Below are 22,313 nucleotides of genomic sequence, written 5' to 3' on the forward strand. Positions count from 1 at the left end.
TTCCAACTCTGCTAAAAACTTCACTCTGTGCTTCTGTACTCCTCTTGAGTTCTCTGAACATCTTCACCATCATTACTTCAAACTCTTTCTCAGATAAATTGCCTGTCTCCTCATCACTTAGTTCTTCTTCTTAACCTTGGTCTGGGAGTACTCCTCTGCCACCTCATATTGTTTATCTTTCAATGTGTATTTTTAGGTAGGTTAGTTAGCGTTTCTCGACCTTGGAGAGGTGGCCCTCTGTGGGAGACGTCCTGTGCGTCCCTGCAGTACACTCCTCTCTTGTCAGACAAGGGCCAGGGTCCAGCAGGTCCCAGGTTAGAGCCTGGCCTGTGTTTGTGGATTCCTTCCACAGGCTTTGGGCTTGTTGTTTTCTTATTTCTGGTATCTGCTCCCTGGTGGATGAGGCTGGACCAGAGGCCTTTGTGGCTCAGGGGGTCTGCTGCTGGGTGGGGCTGTGCTCCCACCCAGTGTGCTGTTTGGTCTGAGGCTTCCCCACAGGCTGTTGGGTGGCGCTGGGTCTTGGTGCTAATGATCCAGTCGAGATGTCAGCCTCCAGGAAAGCTCATGCAGATGAACATCCCTGAATGTCTGCCACCAGCTTCTATGTCCCCTGAGTGAGCTGCAGCCGTCCATCCCTACAACCCCAGGAGACCCTCCAAAACCAGCAGGCAGGCCTGTCCCAGGTTCCTGTGAAATCGCTGCCTCTGCCCTTGGACCTGGCGCACGTGAGGTTCTGTGTATGCTTCCCAAGAGAATGAAGTCACTGTTTCCCCAGTCCCGTGGGGCTCTCAGAGCCAAGCCCCGCTGGCCTTCATAACCACATGTCCTGGGGGCTCCTCCTCCCAGTGCTGTAACCCGGGCTAAGGAGCCTGAGATGGGGCTCAGAGCTCTCACTCCTGTGGGGAGGCCTCTGCGACTTAACTCTTCTTCAGCTGTGGGTCGCCCACCCGGGGGTATGGGCCTGATTATATCACGAGCACGCCCCTCCTACCGTCCTGCTGTGGTCCCCTCTTTGTGTTTCCAGTTGAAGACGATCTTCTTTGCTAGGTTCCAGTCTTTTCTCGATGGTTGTCTAGCAGTCAGTTGTGGTTTTGTTGTAGTCACGAGGCAGGGTGAGCTTGTGGTCCTACCACTCTGCCATCTTGACCGGAACTGTATCTGCATCTATTTATTTTAAAAATGCTTTTAATGGAGCATAGTTGATTTACAGTGTTGTGTTAGTGCCAGGTGTACAGCACAGTGATTCAGTTATTTTTTCTCAGATGATTTCCATTATAGGTTACGACAAGATGCTGGATAGAGTCTCTGTGCTTTACAGTAAATCCTTGATGCTTATCTTCTCAGAGTCTGTTTAGGTGATCATATGGTTTTCCTTTTTTTTAGTTTTATCAACTAAATGGTTTAATTGTCAAATCAAATGAAAAGCAAGACTCCACTGTATGCATTCTACAGGAGACACACTTAAACGTAAAGACACGTAGATGAAAAGCAGAAGAATGGAGAAAGATGAGTGGTGCCAACGCTGGTCACGGCTGGTGTGGCCACGCTGGTATCAGACAGAGTGAACCTCAGAGCAGAGGTGACTGGGTGAGGAAGGTCGCTGCATGATGACGGAGGGTCAGGTTGTCGAGAGGGCACAACAGCCCTAACGTCATGCACCGGATGACAGACGCCAGACACCACGGACGTGCTTTGTGGCTCCTTGGGTGGGAAATGTCCAGAAAAAGCAAATCTATGGAAACAAATCAAATTACTCTTGGCCTTGGGCTAAGAGTGGAAATGGAGGCTCACAACAGATGGACACAGTGGGACTTTGTGTCATGATGAAAATGTTCTAAAACTGGATTTTGGGGATGGTTTCACAATCTATAAATTTACCAGAATTATTGAATTACACACTTACAGTGAGTGGATGTTATGGTCTGTAAATTAAACCTTGATAGAACTGCTAAAAAAATTTAATGGAGGAATATCAAAAAACACAGGCACTAAATTGAAGGGCCTTTTCGTGGCCACCTCTGGGACCATTTGAGCATAAAAATATAAAGAGTAATGAATTATAAACAAATGAAAAACATGGGAATCCTTGAGTCCATTTTGATAATAAATAGAAAAATGAATGTGCAAGAAAGTAAGGTTGGTAAATGGGGAGGCGGGCTTGAGTTAGGAAAGCACTGTTTTGTGACCTTTGGAGTAGGGGTGGGTGGGGAGGCAGAGGGACCGCCCTGATGAGCCATCCAGGGAGAGAGTGGGTGTTTCTTTGCATGGCCTCAGGCATCCCCTCGCGACTGCTTCTTTGTGACAAGTGGAGAAACAAGCTGCACTGGAGAGGACACCTGAACAGGTGATCGCAGGGAGCATCGTCGAGGGGCAGGTGACTCCTGACCCCCGGGAGGGCAGCTGTCCTGTTAAGTGGTGCTCCAGCCCTAAGGGGCCCTTAGTGGAGATAATGTCACTCCTCCCAGGAGGGCTGCTGTCCACTGGGCAGCTCTGCATGGAAGGAGTGGTGCGCTGAGCAGGCACCAGTGGAGGACGGGCACCTGTCTGGGGACCCAGCCCTGACCGTCCACTGCTCTCAGGGATTTTGGATGGTTTCAAGTTGCACGTTTCTTTAATGGCATCAGCAGTAGTTTGTTTATATCAAGGAAGCACTTGGACCTTTTCCTGATCATTGCTGTGGAGCATAGTCTTAAGCTAACCGACTGTCTCAGGAACACGAGAATCCCCCGCCAGCACTCAACCCTCCTTTCCACAGAGCAGTTGGAGTGGGTGGCATGGCCTCGGCCTTCCCTGGTGGCCTTTGCTGCCGCCAGCAACAGCCAGTCCTCAACCAGTGTCCTCAGTCAACGCCAGAGGCAGCCAGCTGTTCCCATGAGCGGGACCCCCAGGGGGCATCTGGTCAGTGCCTCATGGGGCGGGGCGCTGGCCTTGTCCAGCCACAGGTGCAGTTCCACACACGAGTTAGTGACCACCCAGCTTTTCTGAAGGCCGTGGGCCTGTGGTCTGAATGCTCAGAAAAGGAAGGGCCGTCGGGGTTACCCACTGAGCTGTGTGTCTCTGCCGAGTGTCGTGTGCAGACGCCCTCCAGTCACCCTCTGGTCCCTTCTGCCCCTTCCAGTTCCTGCGGATCTGTGCCGACCTCTTCCGCCTGGTGCCCTTCCTGGTCTTCGTGGTGGTGCCCTTCATGGAGTTCCTGCTGCCTGTCGCCGTGAAGCTCTTCCCCAACATGTTACCGTCCACCTTCGAGACCCAGTCGAGTAAGGTGAGTGGTGCGGTGTTGTGATTGACACCTTAGATGTTAGATGTTTTTGAATTTTATGTTTGCTTCATAGTTCAGTCTGCTGTGCTATGCTTATTTAATAGGTGCTGGTTTCAGATTTCTCTTTAGTTATTTTTAGGTTTTTTTCTTTTGAGAGGGAGGTAGTTAGGTTTATTTATTTAATGGAGGTTCTGGAGATTGAACCCAGGACCTCATGCGTGCTAGGCACACACTCTACCACTGAGCTATACCCTCCCCCCGTTTCTCTTTAAATTTATTTAAATGAAGTTTTTTTAGATCAGTGTTCTTCGGGCCACCGGTTCAGACCCACTCGTGGGGGAGGAGATGGGTCGAGGGCTGGGGTGGCCCTGCCCATTTTGGTCAGTGAGGTCTTTGGGGATGTGCGTGCCCAGTCATGCATCTATTGCTGGTGGCCTTTGCATTTCACACCAGATGCCCACGGGGCCTAAAAGCTTTACTGGCTGGCTCTTTATGGAGTTCGCTGGCCCCTCTCTAGGGGGTTGTACAATTTCCATAAATCATGAAATAGTTGAGAGTTTCAGAACACACAGCACATGCGTGGAGTAAGGGCGTTCAGGGGAGGTCCGTGTGGGCAGCGCTGGGCGGAGATGTAAAATGCACTCCGTCCTGGAGTTCCATCCCAGCGGGGATGCAGCGGGGTGCCGGGCGCTAGGGGAATGCAGCGCCCTCTCTGACCCTGCAGGAGGAGCGGCTGAAGAAGGAGCTGCGGGTCAAGCTGGAGCTGGCCAAGTTTCTTCAGGACACCATCGAGGAGATGGCCTTGAAGAACAAGGCAGCCAAGGGGAGTGCCACCAAAGACTTCTCTGCATTTTTCCAGAAGGTGCTGTGATGCTACGTCCCTGGGGTGCCAGCCCACTGGCCCCAAGTGCTGGTTGGAACCCCGGGGTGGGCCACTCTGCCTTGTCTGGGGAACGCCCCGGCTTCCCTCTTTTTTACTGTACATGACCACGAGGGTGGCGCTCCTGGCAGGTGTTGGCTGGTGCTGCAGGGCTGTCACCTGGCCCTGCCTCCACCCTGTGCAGAGGAGGTCAAGCCTACTGTCCTGAGAACATGAACCTCGTTGACATTCACAACTACTTGCCTGTGTCTCCAGACTTTGCAGCCCTGTGGGGGGCGTAGAGTTTGGCAAGAACCTAAGACCCCACAGTGGTGACAAGTCAGGGGGTTGGGTTGAGGGGAGGGGACAGACTGCTTGGGGTGGGGGGCAGAGGGCGCCCAGCTGGTTGGCGCTCTGGGGTTTGGGTCCCTGAGGGCCTCCCCCTGTAGGAGCTCGTGAGGGCAGAGCTGAGGGAGGCAAGTGCTGTCCTGGGCCGTGGGGGCTGCCAGGCCCTCCTCCTCACTCGAGGTGTGTGGCCCGAGGCTGTGGGTGACCCTGACGACGCTCCCACAGATCCGAGAGACAGGGGAGAGACCCAGCAACGAGGAGATCATGCGTTTTTCCAAACTGTTTGAGGACGAGCTGACCCTGGACAACCTCACACGGCCGCAGCTGGTGGCGCTGTGCAAGCTGCTGGAGCTGCAGTCCATCGGCACCAACAACTTCCTGCGCTTCCAGCTCACCATGCGGCTGCGCTCCATCAAGGCCGACGACAAGGTGAGCCAGCGGCGGGGCTCAGGCCAGCCCCCCGCGCTGCACCTGCATGTGCGCGTCTCCCCGGAGCAAGCACTGGGGCCACACGGTTTTAGCCGGCTTGACGGTGGGAAACATTCTGTGAAAAGTGGATTTTAATGACGGTCTGACTTTTCCTCACGTGGACGCGTCATAATTTATCAACCGTTACTTTAGCTCATCGTTGAGCTTCCCTGAACAACACTCTGATAATCCTTTAAACGTGGGTTTTTGCCCCGGATCTTTGATGAGTCCTATAAAAATGGTGACCTAGACTTGGGGTCCTGAGTCTAGGACAAGCCCTGGCCCGGAGCCAGGCTGCTCCGGAGCCGCACTGACTGCACGCCCGCCCGCCACGCGCCCGGCTGTGCTTGGCCCACGGGGCGCTCGGGCGACAGCGTTCGTTCTCTCTGTCTGTGGTGTCTGGTAGGACCCCGGTGGCTGGCCCGCTCTCTCCTGGGCCCCTCTCCGTCCCTCTTCTCACTCCCAGGCTCCCTGAGGCCTTGCACTTGCCGCGCGTGTTGCTGTCGGAACCCGCTCTGGCGGCCCTGCCCCTGAGCTGGAGGATTTAGTCCACGCGCCTTCCTGTTTGTCTCACCGAATCTCCTTTCTTCCCTTGTTTTGGATTAATCAAGTGTTCATTATTCCATCTGCCCTCCGCTAACTTGTTATTTATCTACTTTTTTAGCACTTTCTCTGGAGTTTACAACCAGAGTCTAACGTGAGGGTGAGGGAGCCGGTGCTGGCGCCTCGGGGCGTCTCAGCCGCTCTCGGCCTCTGCCCCTCTGCGCTGTCGTGCGTTTTTGCCCGCGTCACCACACATTCCGACCCCGCTCCTCCTGCCTGCGTTTCCCCAGCCACTTCCTCTCTGTGAGAAGTCCCCCGGGCCCCATTTGTGTGGCCGTCTCTCTGCCTTCCCTCTGCAGGCACTGCTAGGGGCGCAGCTCCAGGCCTGCAGGTCTTGTCTTCCTGCCCGTGAAAGATGCCGTTGAGTGGACATCGCTGGTGGGCCTGTTCTCATTCCTTCGGCGATGTCCACCTTTTCTTGTTGGGATTTCAGCGTTTTTACAATAACGTGTCTGCGCATTATGTTTACTGGTTGTGGGGCTCCCGCCGCCTCATTGAAGGCTGCTCCCCGCCGCCCACGCAGTCGGCGTCCCCCTCCCTGCTCACGGCCCCGCCACAGGGGCCCTGTCTGTGCTTTGCACCCTTCCTTTTGCTTTTCTAACCCTCTCTTCTCTTGATCTGATTCCCTTAGACTCATCTTCTGAGGCCTTAGTTTCAGTCCTAGGAATTCTGATTTGGGGTCTCTCTTTTTAAGATTTCCATTTGCAGGTAGAACTGCCCATCTTGTCCTCCAGAAGCCAGTCATTGCTGCGTTCTGTAAGGACGGAGAAGCGCTGTGTCCCTCCAGCGGAGTGGAGGCTGGGGGGCTGACACAACGTGGGCAGCCCTTGCCGGGCGTCTCTCTCAGGAGAGGCAGCCTGAGGGCAGGGCAGGCTGCCTGGGCTGAGTCCCAGCCGCTCACTCACTTTGTGACCTTTAACAGGTCATCTGACCACTCAGTGCTACAGATTCCCGTGAGGTAGGGTGGCAGCCAGACCTCTGCTGTTGAGACGGTGGAGGGGGCGTACTTCCCCTTGGACGTTAGGTAGAAACCATACATAAGAGAACTCCAAAAAGTGAAGAGAAGACCCCAGGAATGACACTGGAGGCCTTCATGCCTCACAGATCCATCCCTGGGGCCTGCATGTCAGAATTGCCGACGAGGGCAGACTTGAAAAGCCCACCGTGTGGCCAGAGGACTGGAAAGGCACTGCCTAGCAGGACAGAAGACCAGGCAGTAACTGCCCTGCTCCAGCCAGACACCACAGGGAGCACAATCTCCCCAACCCCAGCACACACACACGCACACAGATACGTAGACACACACAGTGGTGGGTGGGGGCCGAGACCTCCACTCTTGTCAGGATATGACCACGGAGATGGTATCAGGGAGGGCCGAGGGGCGCTGGGTCATTCACCCCAGCACCCCCTGCCTCTGGGGTGTTCAGTAGAGACCAGCAGGGAGCCTGGACCGCCACCCCCACCTGCCAGTCGCAGCACTCTCTGCACTTCCTGCTGGAGTGGTGCCAGGAGGGGCCAGTGGCAAGTTTTCCCGGTTCTCCCAGCCAGGGAGGCATGCAGAGCCTAGCGAGGGGCCCAAACTCCACCCACCCCTCCCACCAGAGACGCAAGTACCCTCCCCGTCCTGGCCCCCGGGCTGGGGCTCAGTGGAGGCTGCATGGGAAACCTGGCAGAACAGGGCAGAGTCCCACCTGTTCCCAAACCGCCTGGGGTGTAATTTATGGGTGTAACTGAGTGATGTGACCCAGAGCTCAGTGCCATCAGAAGGAACTGAGCTCACAGCACCCCTAAGAACGAGGCATGGCATCCACGCAGGGCCCTCCAAGACCTCAGCACCCTTGGGGACCAGGAAGTGGGAGGGAGGGAGGAAGTAGGACTCAGCGTTATCACCGGTGTTCAGCGCTGAGTGCACCTGCGGAGCGGACTGGAGTGGGCGGGGGGAGCTGGCTCAGATAGGAGGTGGAAGCGAGATCCAGGCTCCCGTGACGGGACACCCAGACGGCCAGTTTCCTGTTGAATACCCTCCTCACACTAAGAACGAGCAGGGCCCCAGAGTCGGTCAGCGGGGGCAGCGCCGAGACCACATCGAGAAGGTGTGTCATTTCAACCCTTGGCTGCCTCCCAAATTCAGTAAAAGATGTAAATCCACAGATTCAAGACCCTGAGTGAACCTTGGGCAGGACACACCCAGAGAGATCCACACCAAGACAGACTGACAGACTCCAAGGACAGGAGCCATTTGAAAGCAGTGGGCGAGAACAGCGTCTCACCTGCAGGAGAGGCAGTTCAGTGATGGTGCGTTTTCTCATCAGAAACCTTGGAGGCCGAAATGAAGTGGGAAGTACTTTTCACGTGCTGAGGAAAAGAGAGCTGTCGGCTTAATCCTGTATCCAGCAAAAATAGAACAGTTTTTAAAAATTTAAAAACAGGAATGGGGGGACGTCAAGGTGTCCTGAGATGAAGGGAAGCTGAGACAATGTGTCGCATGAGGGCCTCTGCACAAAAGGAGGAAGGTGACCCGCAGCAGACCTTCCATCCCCTCACTGGTCTCCTGAGCAAGTGTAACGGTGGCCCTGAACCACATAGCTCGGGCGGGGAGGGGGCGTTCAGATGGGACGCCAGTTGGGGGCGGGGGCTCCTCCGCTTCTCTCCGAGACGCTGTACGAGTGCCTGGGGCGCCTGGAGCAGCCACGGAAGTGCGTGTTGGGAGACGTGCTCAGGAGAGCGCGAGACGAGTCCCAGCGGGGCCCCCCACGCCACAGGGAGTGGGGAGGAGAAGATGGGCAAGAAGCGGCTTTTCCATTGCAGCCTGAACTGCCCAGGTGTCCTGCAGTGGGCAGGCGGTTATGCCCCACACAGTGCGCTCCTGCTGAAAAGGGATGGCTGCTTGATACACACAACTCGCGTGCATCTTCAAGGAGCCCCTGAAGTTGTGTGCTCTGCGGTCCCATCCATGTAACACTCTTCAGAGCTAGACGTGAAGAGTAGATGGTGGTCCCCAGGGCTCAGAAGGGGTGACTGCGAGGGTGTCTGAGGTCCTCGTAGGGGTGGAGGTGTCACGTCCTGGTTGTGGTTTGACTGCGTAGCATGTGAGATGTCACTGCTGTGCGGCTGCATGTCTGTCAGAACTGGAAGATGGCTGAGGGGGTCCCAGCGGCCGGAGGAGGGGGCACCATTGCTCTCTGCTCCTCTCTCCTCGTCAGTCCCTCACGGCCTCCCTGCAGCGCTGAGCTCCATGTCCTCTGTCTCTGGGACTCCTGTTTGCCTTCCCACTTGTGTCCCCGTGACCTCAGGCTGAGGAGGAGGGGAGGGTTGAGAGACGTCCTCGGAGTGACGGGACCACCCTGGTCCCCGTCCTCCTCGCCTGTCCTGCGAACATGGAGGATGAAGGGCCCTTCCCTGTCTGTGGCATAGAGAGTGGTGCCTGGGCAGGGATGGTCCTGGCCATTGACCCCAGGGTCCCCACCCTCTGCAGAGGGGTCTGGTCACCACTGCACCGGACCTGGGGCCGTGGTGTCGTGGTTGATCTTGTGCTTGCGAAGCATGTTAGGAAAGTGGCACAGTTAGACACTTAGCTCCCAAGTGTGTTAACGTAAGGGCGCAGACCTACAATGACCCTTCAGGCGGTGATCAGCAACTTTCTTTGACAGCTGATCGCTGAGGAGGGAGTGGACAGCCTCAACGTCAAGGAGCTGCAGGCAGCATGTCGGGCACGAGGCATGCGGGCCCTGGGTGTCACGGAGGACCGTCTGCAGGAGCAGCTGAAGCAGGTGCGTTGGAGGAGGGGCTTCGGCTGCCCCCTGGGGGTGAGGCCTGTGCACACTTGCCCCGGGTTCTCATTGCCTCACCTGCTCTTGGCGGTGTCCCTTCACCTTGCCGTCCCCTCCTCCCGATCTTCTGTGGACAGATGAAGACTGGGTCACCCTCCTTTGAGATATCTGACGCTCTCAGAGCGTTTGGGGAACCGGGACCCAGGCCAGCCTGACCGCCTAAGCTCCTGCCGTCGGCAGCTCAGGTGGGAGCCGCAGGCCCTTCTCTGGTTACATTACCCTCTTAAGAGTTCCTTCTCATCTTTTGTCCTGCATCACAGTCTCCAAACATTGTCATGGTCTTTGTCAGTTTGAACAGAGTCTCCATGTCACTGAAATATCCTAAAACAGTGCCTGGCCCCTGGTAGTTGTGCATCTGAGTGAATTCACAAGTTCCTCCTTTGACGTCTCTGTGCCATTTTTAAGTGATGAACTTTGGGAACAGAACCTGGTCGTCTTGCTCAGTGTTTTCTGAGCCCTTGGCCTCACTGCTGGGGCATCTCCTGCCAGCTCAAGGGAGGGGGGCAGCAGGTCATTAAGTGCAGCCGTAAATAGGCCTTTCAGAGGCAGGGTGCCTTTTTCTTGGGAGAACTCGCTCCGATGACTCAGTAGATCTGTCTTCTCGGGTGCTGATGTGGTTGTTGCTGCCAGTCTCCTCCTCCCCGCCCCCACACAAGGCAGAGCAGAGAGGAGAGTTCTGGGCCAACCCCACACTTCCACCCTGGGTCCTGGGAGGTGTGGGCGAGCCAAGGCCGGCGGGTGAGTCTGGGGCCTGAACTCCCCAATTCCAGTGGCTGGAGCTGCACCTGCACCAGGAGATTCCGACATCCCTGCTCATCCTGTCCCGGGCCATGTACCTTCCCGACACCCTCTCACCTGCCGACCAACTCAAGTCCACACTGCAGACCCTCCCAGAGATTGTGGTGCGTATCGCCAGAGGCCCCTTCTGCTGCCGACTCTGAGGGGCCTCCCGCCTCAGGCCCCCTGGGCCGAGACCCACCGCTTACTCTCCTGCCCCTTCTCGCCAGTCCTTCCTCTGCACGTCAGGGGCTCCCGGGCCCTTGGGTTCTAGCAGGGCCCTCTCCTGTGGAGCAAACCCGGGCAGACGTGGGTAGGGGCGGGGGCCGAGGGGCTGCTCTGGCGGGGTCGTGCTCGCTCACAGGTGCCCCCTCCCCTCAGGCAAAGGAAGCCCAGGTGAAAGTGGCCGCGGTGGAGGGCGAGCAGGTGGACAACAAGGCAAAGCTGGAGGCCACGCTGCGGGAGGAGGAGGCCCTCCGGCAGGAGCACCAGGAGAGGGAGCTGCAGAGGCTCTCCCAGGCCGCGGTGAGCAGGGCGCGGGGCTCGGGAGGCTGGGGGCGGCGGGTTCCCTGGCGGCCAGGCTGTGAGTCCCATGCTGGCTATCGGTTCTGGCGCCAGTCAGGGCCGGCGGCCAGCCCGGCCCATGGGCAGAGGGTGTCTGCAGTGCCCACACCCACGCAGCAGTGACTCCACCAGCCTGGCAGCCAGGGACATTCCTCCAGGAGCGGCCTGAAGCCGACGTGAGATGCTCGGGCACTTCACAACGGGGCTGCCTGCAGGAGCGCAGGTGGAGGGTCTGGCGGTGGAACCTGGTGGAGGCAGGCGCCCGCCACCCACTGGTGGGGTGCCGCAGACCTGGACCCTCGAGTAGCGGGCAGGTGGCCCAAGCGTGCCCTCCGGCAGCGGCTCGTCTGTGCGGGCATGGAGGCCCCGGAAGGTGGCTGGCCCCGAGGTGCTGAGCCGGCAGCAGCCTTGCGTTTCAGAAGGAAGCGGAGCCCGAAGTGATGGCAGAAGCTGCCTCGGGGAGGCCCGGGGCTGAGCTGCAGCCAGAAGTGCCTGATGTGATCTTGCCATCAGAGGCCCTGAAGGACACCGCCCCCATCCTGGAAGGCCTGAAGGTAACGGTGCACACACGCCAGAGGGAGCAGTGTTGGAGCCTTGCTGGAGGGCCAGAAGGGCCCGGCTTGGAGGGCGGGGGCTCCTGAGGAAAAGGGTCCAGAAGGCCACAGCCTGGCTGCCCAGGGCGACAGTGGACAGCCTTGGGACCAGGGGAGTCCGCAGGTCGGAGCCATTCCTGGGAGGCCGGATGTGAGAAGGGTGAGCTGGCCGTGGGCCCAAGGGCCTGAAGGTGAGGGGCCTGCTCCGGCCCCAGACCCTCTGGACTCCGCATGGCCGGGCACCCAGGGAGGAGAGGCGGGTGCGGTCCCTCCCAGAGGCCCGCTTTGCCGTCACCTCCCTGACACCCTGCACTTGGGAGCCTGATGTGCTGTGTGCCCAGGGGTGCTGGCCCAGGGTGTGCGATGGGTGGAGGAGGTCTTTACCGGACAGATGGCTTCGTCAGTTTGGCGGCTGGAGTAGGAGGGAGGAACCAGCATGGCAGATTCATGTATGGGGCGTCTCAGTGAGGTCGCGAGGGGCGGGGCCTCCGCATTCAGAGGTCAGAGGAGTCAAGGCCTTGAAACGGCAGCCTATGAGGCGGAGTCGTGGGCTCTGTCAGGTGTGCAGAGGGCCAGGCGGTGCGGCCTGAGGACGAGCCTGCTGGGCAGTGTGGGGTCGTCAGCAGTGCAGGGGAGGTAGAGGGAAGAGTCCCATGTGGAGTCCCAGGGAGGAGCCAGGAGGGAGGGCCCTGGGAGAGGGTGGTGGGGAGGGCTAGGCCTCGGGGAGGAGCCAGACCGTTCCTGTGAGGAGAAGGCACGAAGTGTCAGCACCAGGGCCCTTGCAGAAGCAGGCTGTGGACTGCAGGGGCAGCATCCGGGGTCGGGCACCACTTGGGATAAGCCCGTGTGCCTCTGCTTCCCCTGATGAGGGCCCCGGGGAGGGTCATTTTGAAGGCGGTGCAGGGCTCGGGCTGGGAAGCCGTTCAGAGGTACAGCCTGGTGGAGCCCATGGAGTGTGGCTCTGGGAGAAGGGACCATCTGGAGGCCATGGGGCCGGGATGGCTGGCTGTCTTCGTGGAAATGAATACATCCCGTTTCCAGTGGATTAAAGACTTAGATGTGAATGGACGTTTAAACTCTCTTATGAACTAAGGATTGCCGAGGATCTCTTAGCAAGAAGCACAAACTTTTAAAAACTTACAACGAAGAACCTTGGTTCGTTGGAAAGGTGCTGCAGAGAGTGGGGCACCACCGTGTCCTGCCAGGAGTGCAGGCTTGGGTCGTGTCGGTATTTACCATCTGCTTGGACAGAGACCCTGAATAGCTCTAGGAAACTGAGCTTGTAGCAGGAAACCTCTGCACGGGGACGCCCCAGATCCATATGGCTTCACTGGTGAAGCTACTGGGGAGTCCAGACACGTGAGGAATAAATCCTCCCTGTGCTGCTCAGACTCCTGGCAGAAAGCTGAGGGAGAGCACATTCTGAAATGAGCATCACCTGAGGCCAAAACCAGGTAGAGACGAGAAGCCGCAGACCAGTGTCTTTCAGAAACACAGATGTAAAAATCCTTATCAGACTTCTCCTAAATGAAATGCAGCTCTCTTGTGGAAAGGACAATACGTCATGGCCTCGTGGGGTTTGTCCACGGAATACAAAAAGATCAGTCAGTGTAACGACCACAGTACGGACTGAAGAGAAGGCGCGTGTGAGCACCTGAGTAGACGCACAGAGCATGATGGAGCCCTGTGTCTGTCTCGCCAAGGGGGCTTCCCAGCGGGTCGGTGGGAGGGACAGCAAGCCTCTGGAGGAGCGCCTGCGGACGACGACCCCTGGCGGAGCAGCGCGGGCAGGGCAGCGCTCTCACCGCCTCTGCTCAGCACGGGGCGGGGTTCTGGCCACAGCGACTGGATGAGGAGGAAGTAAGATGGCGCAGGTCAGAAGGGAAGGAGGAGACCTAATCGGCCCTCCCCCGACCACGGAGGACAAGGAGAGAGGAGGGAGTGCAGCTGTCTGTTCACAGGTGACCTGAGCGTCTGCAAGTTAGTTGTGCTCCTCTGTGCTCGGGGAACAATCAGAAATTGGAGATTTTAAGAGTACATCATACAGAAGCACCCCCAAAATGAACTGCTTCGGGGTAAACTTGAATGTAGACACGCAAGGCTGCATGCACTGAAGTGCCACGAGGGGCGCTGAGATGAAGAAGCAGACCCGCGGAGAGGTTCCCTGCGCTCACGGATGCGAAGACTCGGCGTCGGTGAGGCGCGCGTTCTCTCCTGCGGGTCTCTGGGCTGAGATCCTCCGCATCCCAGCAGGCTTTGTTGCTGAAACTGACAAACTTACTCTAAAATTCAGATGGAAATTTGAAGGACCCAGAAGAGCTGAGACAGTGGACAAGCAGGTCTGGTAGATGCCCTGGGTGCAGCCGTACTTGGCAGTGGGAGGGACACGCTGTCACGTGGGTGAACCTGAGGGAGGGAGGGTGGGGTAGGGCCCCTACCCTGTGACGCCTTTTGTCAAAAGTTCTAGCAGACTGACAGACCTGTCGTGACGGGAGACAAGTCAGCGGCGGGGGTGGGGTTTGGGGCCTGAGGAAACGTTTGGGGTGACCGATGTTCTCTGTCGGGCGGTGATGGCTTAGGGGAGTACACATCTGTCAGACACACCACGCTGGGGCAGTCTGGTGCCGGAGGGCACCTCAAAGAGTGGAGACGGCGCCCGCTGGCCTCGCCGGGGCCTGAGCCTCTGTCGTGTGCGACGTGAACCTGCAGGACGCATAGGAAGGTGCTAGCCCTCAGGGCCCAGCCTGTTACTTCCGTTCATCTGGATTTTTGGGTTGCTTGTTTGTTTTCTTTCCAGGAAGAGGAAATAACTCAGGAGGAAATTGACATACTCAGTGACGCCTGCTCAAAACTGAAGGAGCAGAAGAAATCCCTGACAAAGGAGAAGGAAGAGCTGGAGCTGCTGAAGGAGGACGTCCAGGACTACAGTGAGGTGGGCGGGAGCGGTGGCGGGACGGGGCTGGGGCTGCAGCAGAGTAAAACCAGGCTTCGTCAGGCCCCGATAATTCAGTAATACCACCATCCAGTATTGGATAAACTGGCCAGACGGCCTCTGGGGAGAAAACTGAATTTAAGTGAATCTTATTTAATAGGTTTTCCACTCATTCCAGGGAGTCACTGTTCTCCTGGAATGCTGGCCATTAGCCATTGTAGATGACAAGCATTTCTTTGTTGCTTTAAGGCAGTCTTTTTACAACTGAATAATTTCATTAGGACTTGCAGGAGATCAAGAAGGAACTTTCAAAGACTGGCAAAGAGATATATGTGGAAGAGTCTAAGGCCAGCAAGAGGCTGACAAGGAGGGTGCAGCAGATGATCGGCCAGATCGACAGCCTGCTCTTGCGGCTGGAGGCCGACCAGAGGGCTGGCAAGCTGAGCCCAGCCTCCGAGGGCGCAGCTGCGGGGTGAGCGTGGGCCTGGGGCCTGGGAGGCCAGGGCCTTTCTAACCCCCGAGCACACTTTTCAGCCTTGCTGACCACCGCCCCTCACCTCCGACCCGTCAGTTTCAGCCAGAAGCCCAGCAGGCCTCGTCAGCCCCCACGGCCCCACAGAGGTTTCACCAAAGTGGCCCCGAGGCCCGTGTCCGGGCTCTCGCACGCCGAGCGCCGTCAGCTCTCATCTGCAGGACCACACTTACGGCCTGCCTGCTCTCTGTGTGCACCCTAGCCCACACCTCTGTCCAGGCTGCTGGCAGGCTGGTCCCCCCCAGAATGTACTAGGATCTTGGCTCCCCATGGCCTCTCCCTGCCCCTTCTTCCCATGGCCCTCCCCTTTCCTCCAGCCTCAGCCACACTGGGTTCCTGTTTCCTCATCATCAGGGCCTCTCCTGCCTCCTCCCTCTTGCTGAACCCCCATATACGCAGGCACTCAATGATGACCCCCGTGCGGGGGCTGGCTCTGCATTGGGTGTCCCATGGCCGGCAAGGGCCAGCACCGCGTGAGTGGCCGCCGGGTGAGTGAGATGTCCCCCAGGGGCAGCAGCGAAGCCCAGCACTCCTGTGGCCCCTGTCTGCTGCGGGGTAGGCGGGCAGGCTGCAGCCCCCCCCCCGCCCCAGCTGAGGTCCCTCCCAAGGGACTGCATTTCTCATGCTGGATTTCAAAAAACAGAAAGTCAAAACAAACAAAAAAACTAAAGGGTGCTCTTTTATTAGATTTGTGGCAGGTTGAGTAATAAGGAATTAAGTCGTCATTTCGTTAAAATTGAGAGATGATGTAATGCATATGTAAGAGCTTTCTGAAGGGTTTTTTGGGCTTTTAAACAGCTTGTTTTTTTCAGTTTTTTATTTTATTTGTTTAGTCATTAACTTTATTTTATTTTATTTTGGAAAGGTATGATTGTATTATGTGCTCAGTGTCTGCTCTTGGGTTGACCTGCTGTGCTGTGTGGGCCTCCTCCTCCGCTGGCCAGAGGGCAGCATGGTCAGACCCGGCCCCTCCCACCCTGACCGCTGCACAGACAGGCCTGGAACCCACCCAGTAGTGGTGGGCTCCGTCCTCGTCACTGCCAGAGAGGCAGGGCCCGCTCAGGGGCCATGCCCACACACACAGGAGACCCTGGACAGAGTGATGGCTTCTCTTTTTGTGTTCAAGTTGGCTGGGTGCCCCCAAGGGAAGAGGCGAGGTGGCTCTGGAGGGAGGGGCTGCCGGGGTCCGGGCTGACCCGGGGAGGCTCTGGGTGTCGCCCGCTGTGCCATGTGCCGGCCCTGTCCCCCTAGGGAGACGGTCATCAGCATCGCTGAGCTCATTAGTGCCATGAAGCAGATCAAGCACATTCCAGAAGGCAAGCTCATGAGCTTGGCCTCAGCGCTGGATGAGAACAAGGATGGCAAGGTCAACATCGACGACCTGGTCAAGGTGCGCAGGGCTCTCTGGGGGCATCTTCCCCACCGGGCCACCCCCGGGGCCTGGTCTGTGCAGGGACTGCAGTGGGAGGGCCCTGGCTGGGTCTGGGAGGCATGGGGGGTGGGGGGGGACGCCCCCGGAAAGGAGACGGGCTTCAGGACCCCTGGTGGTGAGTGGTCGGCGTGGGGGCCACCTGAGGCCTCAGAGGGTCCCTGGTCGAGAGCTTGGGCAGCCCTGGAGACCTGGAAAGGGGGGTTCCACCCTTGTAAGGAAGGCTGTGGGTTCCGGCGTTTCTGAGACGAGAGCACCTTCTCAGGCTCCTGAACACCTGGCTAGTTGGTGACTTTTCATACATTTAAAGGAGCACCAGCCAACTTTGGCTCCGTTGAAAGCAAAAGCGTCGCCAGCCCATGTGCCATCATCACCTTCCCAGCAGCAGACGCTGAGAGGGCCAAGCACGCATCCCTGACCCTGCTCTGGGCCCCTCCCTGACCCTGCTCTGGGCCCCTCCCTGGTGTTCACAGCACTCTGCCCTGAGCAGGGGCCTGAGCTGGCAGCCTCGCTGTGCTGAATAGCCCACCTTCCCCTATCCTGCAGCCCCGGGCCCCGTGGGAGACATACCTGGTGCCCTCACCTAGGGGGGGCCGACCGCAGGCCACCTGTTCTCCAAGCACCTCCCCTAGTGGTTTGATCTGGTCTGGGGCTCTGGAGTCTGTGTGCTCCCTGGGAGTGGGTGGGGGTCTGGTACTCTGATGACTAGGGCAGATGGAGGACCTCAGGGCCCCCTAGGTGGGACAGTGCCACATGCTAGTGTCAGGGGCCATCCCAGCCTGGTGGCTGTTGCCCGCCTCCCCTGAGTCCCTTGTCCCTTCTGTGTATGTAGGTGATTGAGCTGGTGGATAAAGAGGACATTCACATCTCCACCAGCCAGGTGGCCGAGATTGTGGCCATGCTGGAGAAGGAGGAGAAGGTAGAGGAGAAGGAGAAGGCCAAGGAGAAGGCTGAGAAGGAGGCCGAGAAGGAGGCCGCAGAGGTGAAGAATTAGGGCCAGCCCCGCTCTGGCTCCGTAGTGGCCCCTCGCATGTCTGGCTCCATCTGCACTGGCCACTGCAGCCCTCTCGTGATAGTGATTGCTTTGAAGTGATTCTTAGTGACAAATCTAATATTTTGTCTGGAATAAATCAGAAACTTCCATATCAAGTAATTTTAAATTTTCATCATTCCACGAAGATTCAGTCAGTCTGGAATCCCTGAACCCCTCCAGGGAGACTCCTCTGGGTTCATGCCATAGCAGGGGCTGCAGCGGTCCGGGCTGCAGCAGCCCAGTGTGCAGCCTGCCAGCAGCGGGGGGCTGTGGCCCTGCAGAGGCTCACTTGGCCTCCCCACGCACCCCCTGGCGGCGTCTGTCCCAGGAGGAGAGAGGACAGACACCTGGACCGCGTGCCTGTGGAGCCAGAGGCATGCGACTGGGAGTCAGATGCGGGCACAGCCTCCTCAGCCTGGAGAAGATGCTTCGTGAGTCCGTGGACTTGGGTTCCTGAATATCTGTATAAAATAGGACTGACTTGTGCACCCTTCCCAAGTCACATCTGTAACGACTGAGAAAGTACGTCCATCCGTCTCTCTGTGGCTGCTGGAGAATCTCAGTTCTGACGGGAGTGTCGGGGTCTCCTGCAAGTTTCCTCTTATGTGTGTATTTGAGCTCTTTCCTGATGTGCTTTTGATTTTCACCTAAAACCTTTAATTAATTAATGAGTACAGAATTTCCTCGCGTGACAGTCTGCCTGGGTAAATCAAGTGGGAGCTCTGCCGTGAGACACCAGTGAAGCCCTTGAAAAGTCAGCATCTCATGGTTGAATGACTTATGGAGCTCTTGTAGCTTTTAGGAAGTTTTCTGACTTGGGGTGTTAGCGCCTCATTGGCCTCATGGGAGTTAGGAGCAGGTTTCGCTGTGCATCCAGGGACAGGCCGGCCCTGGGCTGCTCTGCGTCACAAGGGCCTCCGCGGGCCCGCAGCGCGGCTCCTCCCAGACGGCTGGGCAGGAGGCCTTGGGAGCCTCTCCGGGGGGCCCGTGCGGCCCGCAGGCCTCCAAGAGCCGTAGGGCCAGCCCATGCACCTCTGGGCGGAGCGTGGCAGCCTCCTGGCCTGGTGGCCAGTGTCCACACCCGGCAGCTTGGGAGCACGGTGCTCTGTGGGGCAGGTGGGGCCGGGTGGCCGGTGGCCTCAGCTGTGACTCCTTGTACTCGGGGTGAGTTCCCACAAGACCGTTCTTTGTGGGGAATCATAGGAATTGGAGACACAGGAATAGAGTGGCCAGGTTAGCCGAGAGAGGATGATGACGAAATGATAGCTTCTGAATTACTTGAAACTTTCTACTCAGCCATTAAGGAAGAAACGTGACAAAACGGGTGAGATTATATATTCTCAAATGTAAAACTTGATAAAGGAACAGTTGGGTCTAAAGGGTTTTTATTTCAGTTATTTAAGAAGTGCGCTCCAGACACTTAGTTGGGATCTATGAGCTACCTGGCAGTCCTCCGGCAGCCTGGGTCTCGGCCCCAGCACGCCGCCCCCGCGCTCTGCAGCTGCTCCCCCCGGAGCGGAGTGCCTGCATCTCCCAGGTGGAGCCACGCCCCTGGGGGCGGCGGGACCCTCCTTCAGTTTTTGTGACGTTGGCGATGGCTGGCTGCAGGCGTCCCCACCCCGATTGTTTGTTTTTACTGTCCTGAACTGGGTCCGGCCCAGCTGCAGGTGTGATGAACGGTGGCTTTGGAAATGTGGAGTGCGGGGTGCCGTGTGCCGAGGTGCCCGTGCCTGTGCCTGCGGAAGCTGTGCCAGCCACGCCTGCTTGAAGACCAGGCAGGGGTTCTTAGCCTGCGTTTCCTCTTCCACTCCACCTGAACACCCACTTTTTCATTAGGGATTCTGGAAATTGGCACGTGGGTTCCAGTCATTTTGGAATGTCAAAATCCAGACTTTTTAAGAATGAAGGGCACTGTGTAGTTTGTGAAGAGTCATCTCCAGGCAGTGTTTCTCCACACAGGGTGAGGGGCCAGCAGCTGGCTCTGTCTCCACGTCCTCCAGGGGCCCGGGGCCAGCTTCGCCTGAGGGCCTCCTTGGGCTGTGTGCAAACACTTTTTTCAGAAATAGTGTTTTTATTAAAATAAGAAATTCATGTTCCTGTAACGGCTCAAAGTAAGATTTCTGAACCATGACACATCAGAGGTCAAGGTGGAAAATGTCTCCATGTCCACCTGTGTCTGGCTCTGGCTTCCCAGCAGGAGAAGTGGCAAGTGGGCTTTTGGGTCTGGGCCTGCTGTCCTGAGGCCAGATTCCAGATTCCAGGGCTCAAGCCCTGGCCTCAGGTGTCCCCTGGTTCTGTGACAGTGTGCCTTGCCAATGCTGTCAGACTGCCAGTGACCAGACTACTTGATTTAATGTAAGGAGAAGGTTTAATAAAGTGCTTTCTTGCTGACCTGTCTGCCATGTGATGGTTTGTCCAGCTCGGTGAGGCAGCCACTGCCTGACCAGGCTCTCCACTCCCCACAACCTTCAGTGGGCACCTTGGGCCTGAGAAGGGCCCTGGCTGAGGAACAGCCCAGGAGGGGGAAGTTCTGAAAGACTCAGGGCCCTTGGGAGCAGGCATCGACGGCTCTGCCCGGTGCATGGAGGGTCTCCCTCCCAACACTGGGGCAGGGCCAGCCTGCAGCCCCCACTTTACCCACAACCACCACAGGGCTGCTCTGCCCTGCCCAGCTCATGCCGCCGGCTCCAGTGGGGGTGCCCTGCTCCAGGTGGAGAGCTGAGGCCTGGCCAGGAGGGTGGCAGGGAAGCCCCGGAGGGTTTCTAGGTCCTATCTCAACACCACGCACAGGCACAAGCTCCCATCCTCCCAGGCACTGGGGGCTTCTTCCACCCTAGGGACCTACATACATCCCCTCTCCCTGAGCCTGGCTTTAGCCGCTGTCTCTGCCTGCCCCGCAGTTCTGAGCACTTGCATGTTATTCCTGACCCGTGTCGGGGAGAGGTCTTTTCTGTGCGTGCAGGTGTGGGCGATGGGTGCTGGTCTCAGCCTTTGCTCTCCCCCTATCCGTGCCCCCAAACAGTGGCTCCTGTTCTGTTTCCTCCCAGAAAGCTCTTGAGGGAGAATTACAGCTGATGGACTGGACCGGAGAAATGCTGGAATCCACCTGTCCTGCACTGCAGCCGCCCTGGTGAATGGCTACCCTGGGGTCACGGGGGCATGGAGCTGGAGTGACAGGCAGGGAGCTTGGTGTGAGGGCTGCTGGCCGTGTGCCCCAGACAGTGCCCCAGATGCCCAGTCGGGAAAGACATGACCCCACGGGAGCCACCAGCACATCCACGGCTGTCCCCGTCCAAAAACTACACACGGGGAGGGCGGGCAGGGCTGTTTCAGACTAGTTACTGAGAAGGGACACCGGGATCCTGACTTTAAATCTCCATCAGCCGTAGTGGGGGCGATTGGGGATGGTCCATTCCAAGTGGGGGCACATGTTTTTACACGTGATGGGACCCCCTGAAGACCGCGGGCGAAACCAAGACGTGAGCAGCTGCGACTGAGTATGTTCATGCACCGCCCTGGGGAACAGGACCGCGGGGGGTCGGTGTCCAGCCTGGCGGGGCCAGCGGGCGGCCTCCACAGGTTGGGCACGAAGGCCGACCTGGCTAGGGGGCCAGGGAGGAGGTGGAGACGCACAGACCGGCGAGGAGCCCCAGGCCACCGAGCGGAAGGCCGAAGACGAGGGCGTGCCTGGGGGGTCCAAGAACAGGGGCTTGGGACCCTCCGAGGGCGGGCGGGGTGTCAGCGCCTTGCTCTAAGCCACACGGCCGCCCGTCCCCGTCCTGGCTCCGGAGCTCAGAGAAGCCGGTCCGCGGAGGCCACGTGAGGAGGCGGAGCCGGGCGGGTGAGGTGGGGCTGTGGGTGGGGGGCGGGTCCGGCAGACGAGGGGCGGCGGGGGGACCCTGGGCAGGAGAAGAGGGGGCGGGGCCGCGTGAGGAGGCGGGGCGTGGCGTGGCGAGGCGGGTGAGGGCGGGGAGGTTCCCGGGGCGAGGAGGCTGAGTCTCACCTGGCCGGCGCCCCAGCCTGCCCTCCCGGGTCCGGGCCTCTCCGGTCAGCGCCCCTCCCCGCTCCCCGTCCGGCATCCTGGAAGGCAGCCCCTCCGCCCGCGGCCAGGCCCCTCGAGGTCCAGATCGCGCACCGGGAGCCCCTCCGGGTCCAAGTTCAGAGAAGGGGCGAGCGGGGACTCAGCCCGGCCGGCGCTAGAGGGCGCCCCCGCCCCGCGCTGCTCCCGGCCAGGCCTGGACCCGCCGCCCTGCCTCCCGCGCCCCTCCCTGGCACCTCGCCGGCGCCCTCCAGGCCCAGGCCCTCGCTGGCCTCCTTCCCGTCCCCGCCACCGTCGCCGCGTTGCCCCCGAGCGCTGGACACAAACACTCCGGCAGCCCTGGAGGGGTTTGGGGGCAGACAGCGCTTCCCTGAGCGGGGCCAGGTATTGGGCTGCACTGGTATCCAGGACCAAGCCCCTAGCAGCCTCCTCGGCTCTACAGAAAGTAGCCCCAGAAACCCCCTCACCTGTAAGGTGAGTTGAGCGCAGCAAGAAGGGGGGCGAGGTCCTTAGAAGCCAGAGTAAAAGTTAACACTGCCCAGAGGCTGATTAGTCTCTCAGGACAGACACGAGGAGGGACAAAGGAGGGAGGGGCACCAGGTCGCAAAGCAGGGGCAAGTCTCAGAGGAAAAGTCAGCCCTAGGCAACGCTGGGTTCCAGGGAGGACATGTGAAAGTCTGCATGATGGCCTGTCCCTGAATCCACCCTAGTCCCCCCGCATGGCCTGGTCCCTGCTGCCTCCTCCAGGAAGCTTTCCCAGACTCACTCCCCACCACTGCTGCATGGGTACCCTGCTCTGTCTTCCTTCTCCCTCAGGCGGTGAACTCTGGAGCAGATGGGGCCAGACCCTGTCCCTGTGTCCTCGGTGCCCTAGCTAGCCTGGAACTGGCATGCAGAACCTGCCCAAAGTTGCAGGAGAGTCAGAATGCAGATGGCACTGGTTGGGCCCACAGTGGTCAGGGGGTCAGGCCTGGGATGGGGAGGAGAGCCAACCAGGAACCAGACAGCTGAATCAGGGGGCCAGCTGAGGGCTTTGCTTACACAGGG

General features: G+C 58.6%; 1 protein-coding gene across 5 annotated transcripts in view; it reads left to right on the forward strand.

Moving 5' to 3' along the window:
* Nucleotides 1–19,618, forward strand: part of LETM1 (leucine zipper and EF-hand containing transmembrane protein 1) — a 34,106-nt gene extending 14,488 nt beyond the window's left edge. For 3 of the 5 annotated variants that reach the window (XM_074351938.1, XM_074351947.1, XM_074351948.1), the window contains 11 exons: nucleotides 3,119–3,262; nucleotides 3,984–4,121; nucleotides 4,692–4,895; nucleotides 9,188–9,307; nucleotides 10,138–10,269; nucleotides 10,526–10,669; nucleotides 11,128–11,262; nucleotides 14,099–14,233; nucleotides 14,515–14,705; nucleotides 16,017–16,155; nucleotides 17,027–19,618. In XM_074351938.1, coding sequence (XP_074208039.1) covers nucleotides 3,119–3,262; nucleotides 3,984–4,121; nucleotides 4,692–4,895; nucleotides 9,188–9,307; nucleotides 10,138–10,269; nucleotides 10,526–10,669; nucleotides 11,128–11,262; nucleotides 14,099–14,233; nucleotides 14,515–14,705; nucleotides 16,017–16,155; nucleotides 17,027–17,188 — 1,644 coding nt within the window. In that variant the 3' untranslated portion in view covers nucleotides 17,189–19,618. Of the gene's footprint in view, nucleotides 1–3,118; nucleotides 3,263–3,983; nucleotides 4,122–4,689; nucleotides 4,896–9,187; nucleotides 9,308–10,137; nucleotides 10,270–10,525; nucleotides 10,670–11,127; nucleotides 11,263–14,098; nucleotides 14,234–14,514; nucleotides 14,706–16,016; nucleotides 16,156–17,026 lie in introns of all 5 variants that reach the window. The other 2 variants (XM_074351941.1, XM_074351946.1) reach the window with 2 other exon arrangements.
* Nucleotides 19,619–22,313: the final 2,695 nt, after the last annotated feature.

Source organism: Camelus bactrianus, chromosome 2 (assembly GCF_048773025.1).
Source record: "Camelus bactrianus isolate YW-2024 breed Bactrian camel chromosome 2, ASM4877302v1, whole genome shotgun sequence".
Classification (NCBI taxonomy): domain Eukaryota; kingdom Metazoa; phylum Chordata; class Mammalia; order Artiodactyla; family Camelidae; genus Camelus; species Camelus bactrianus.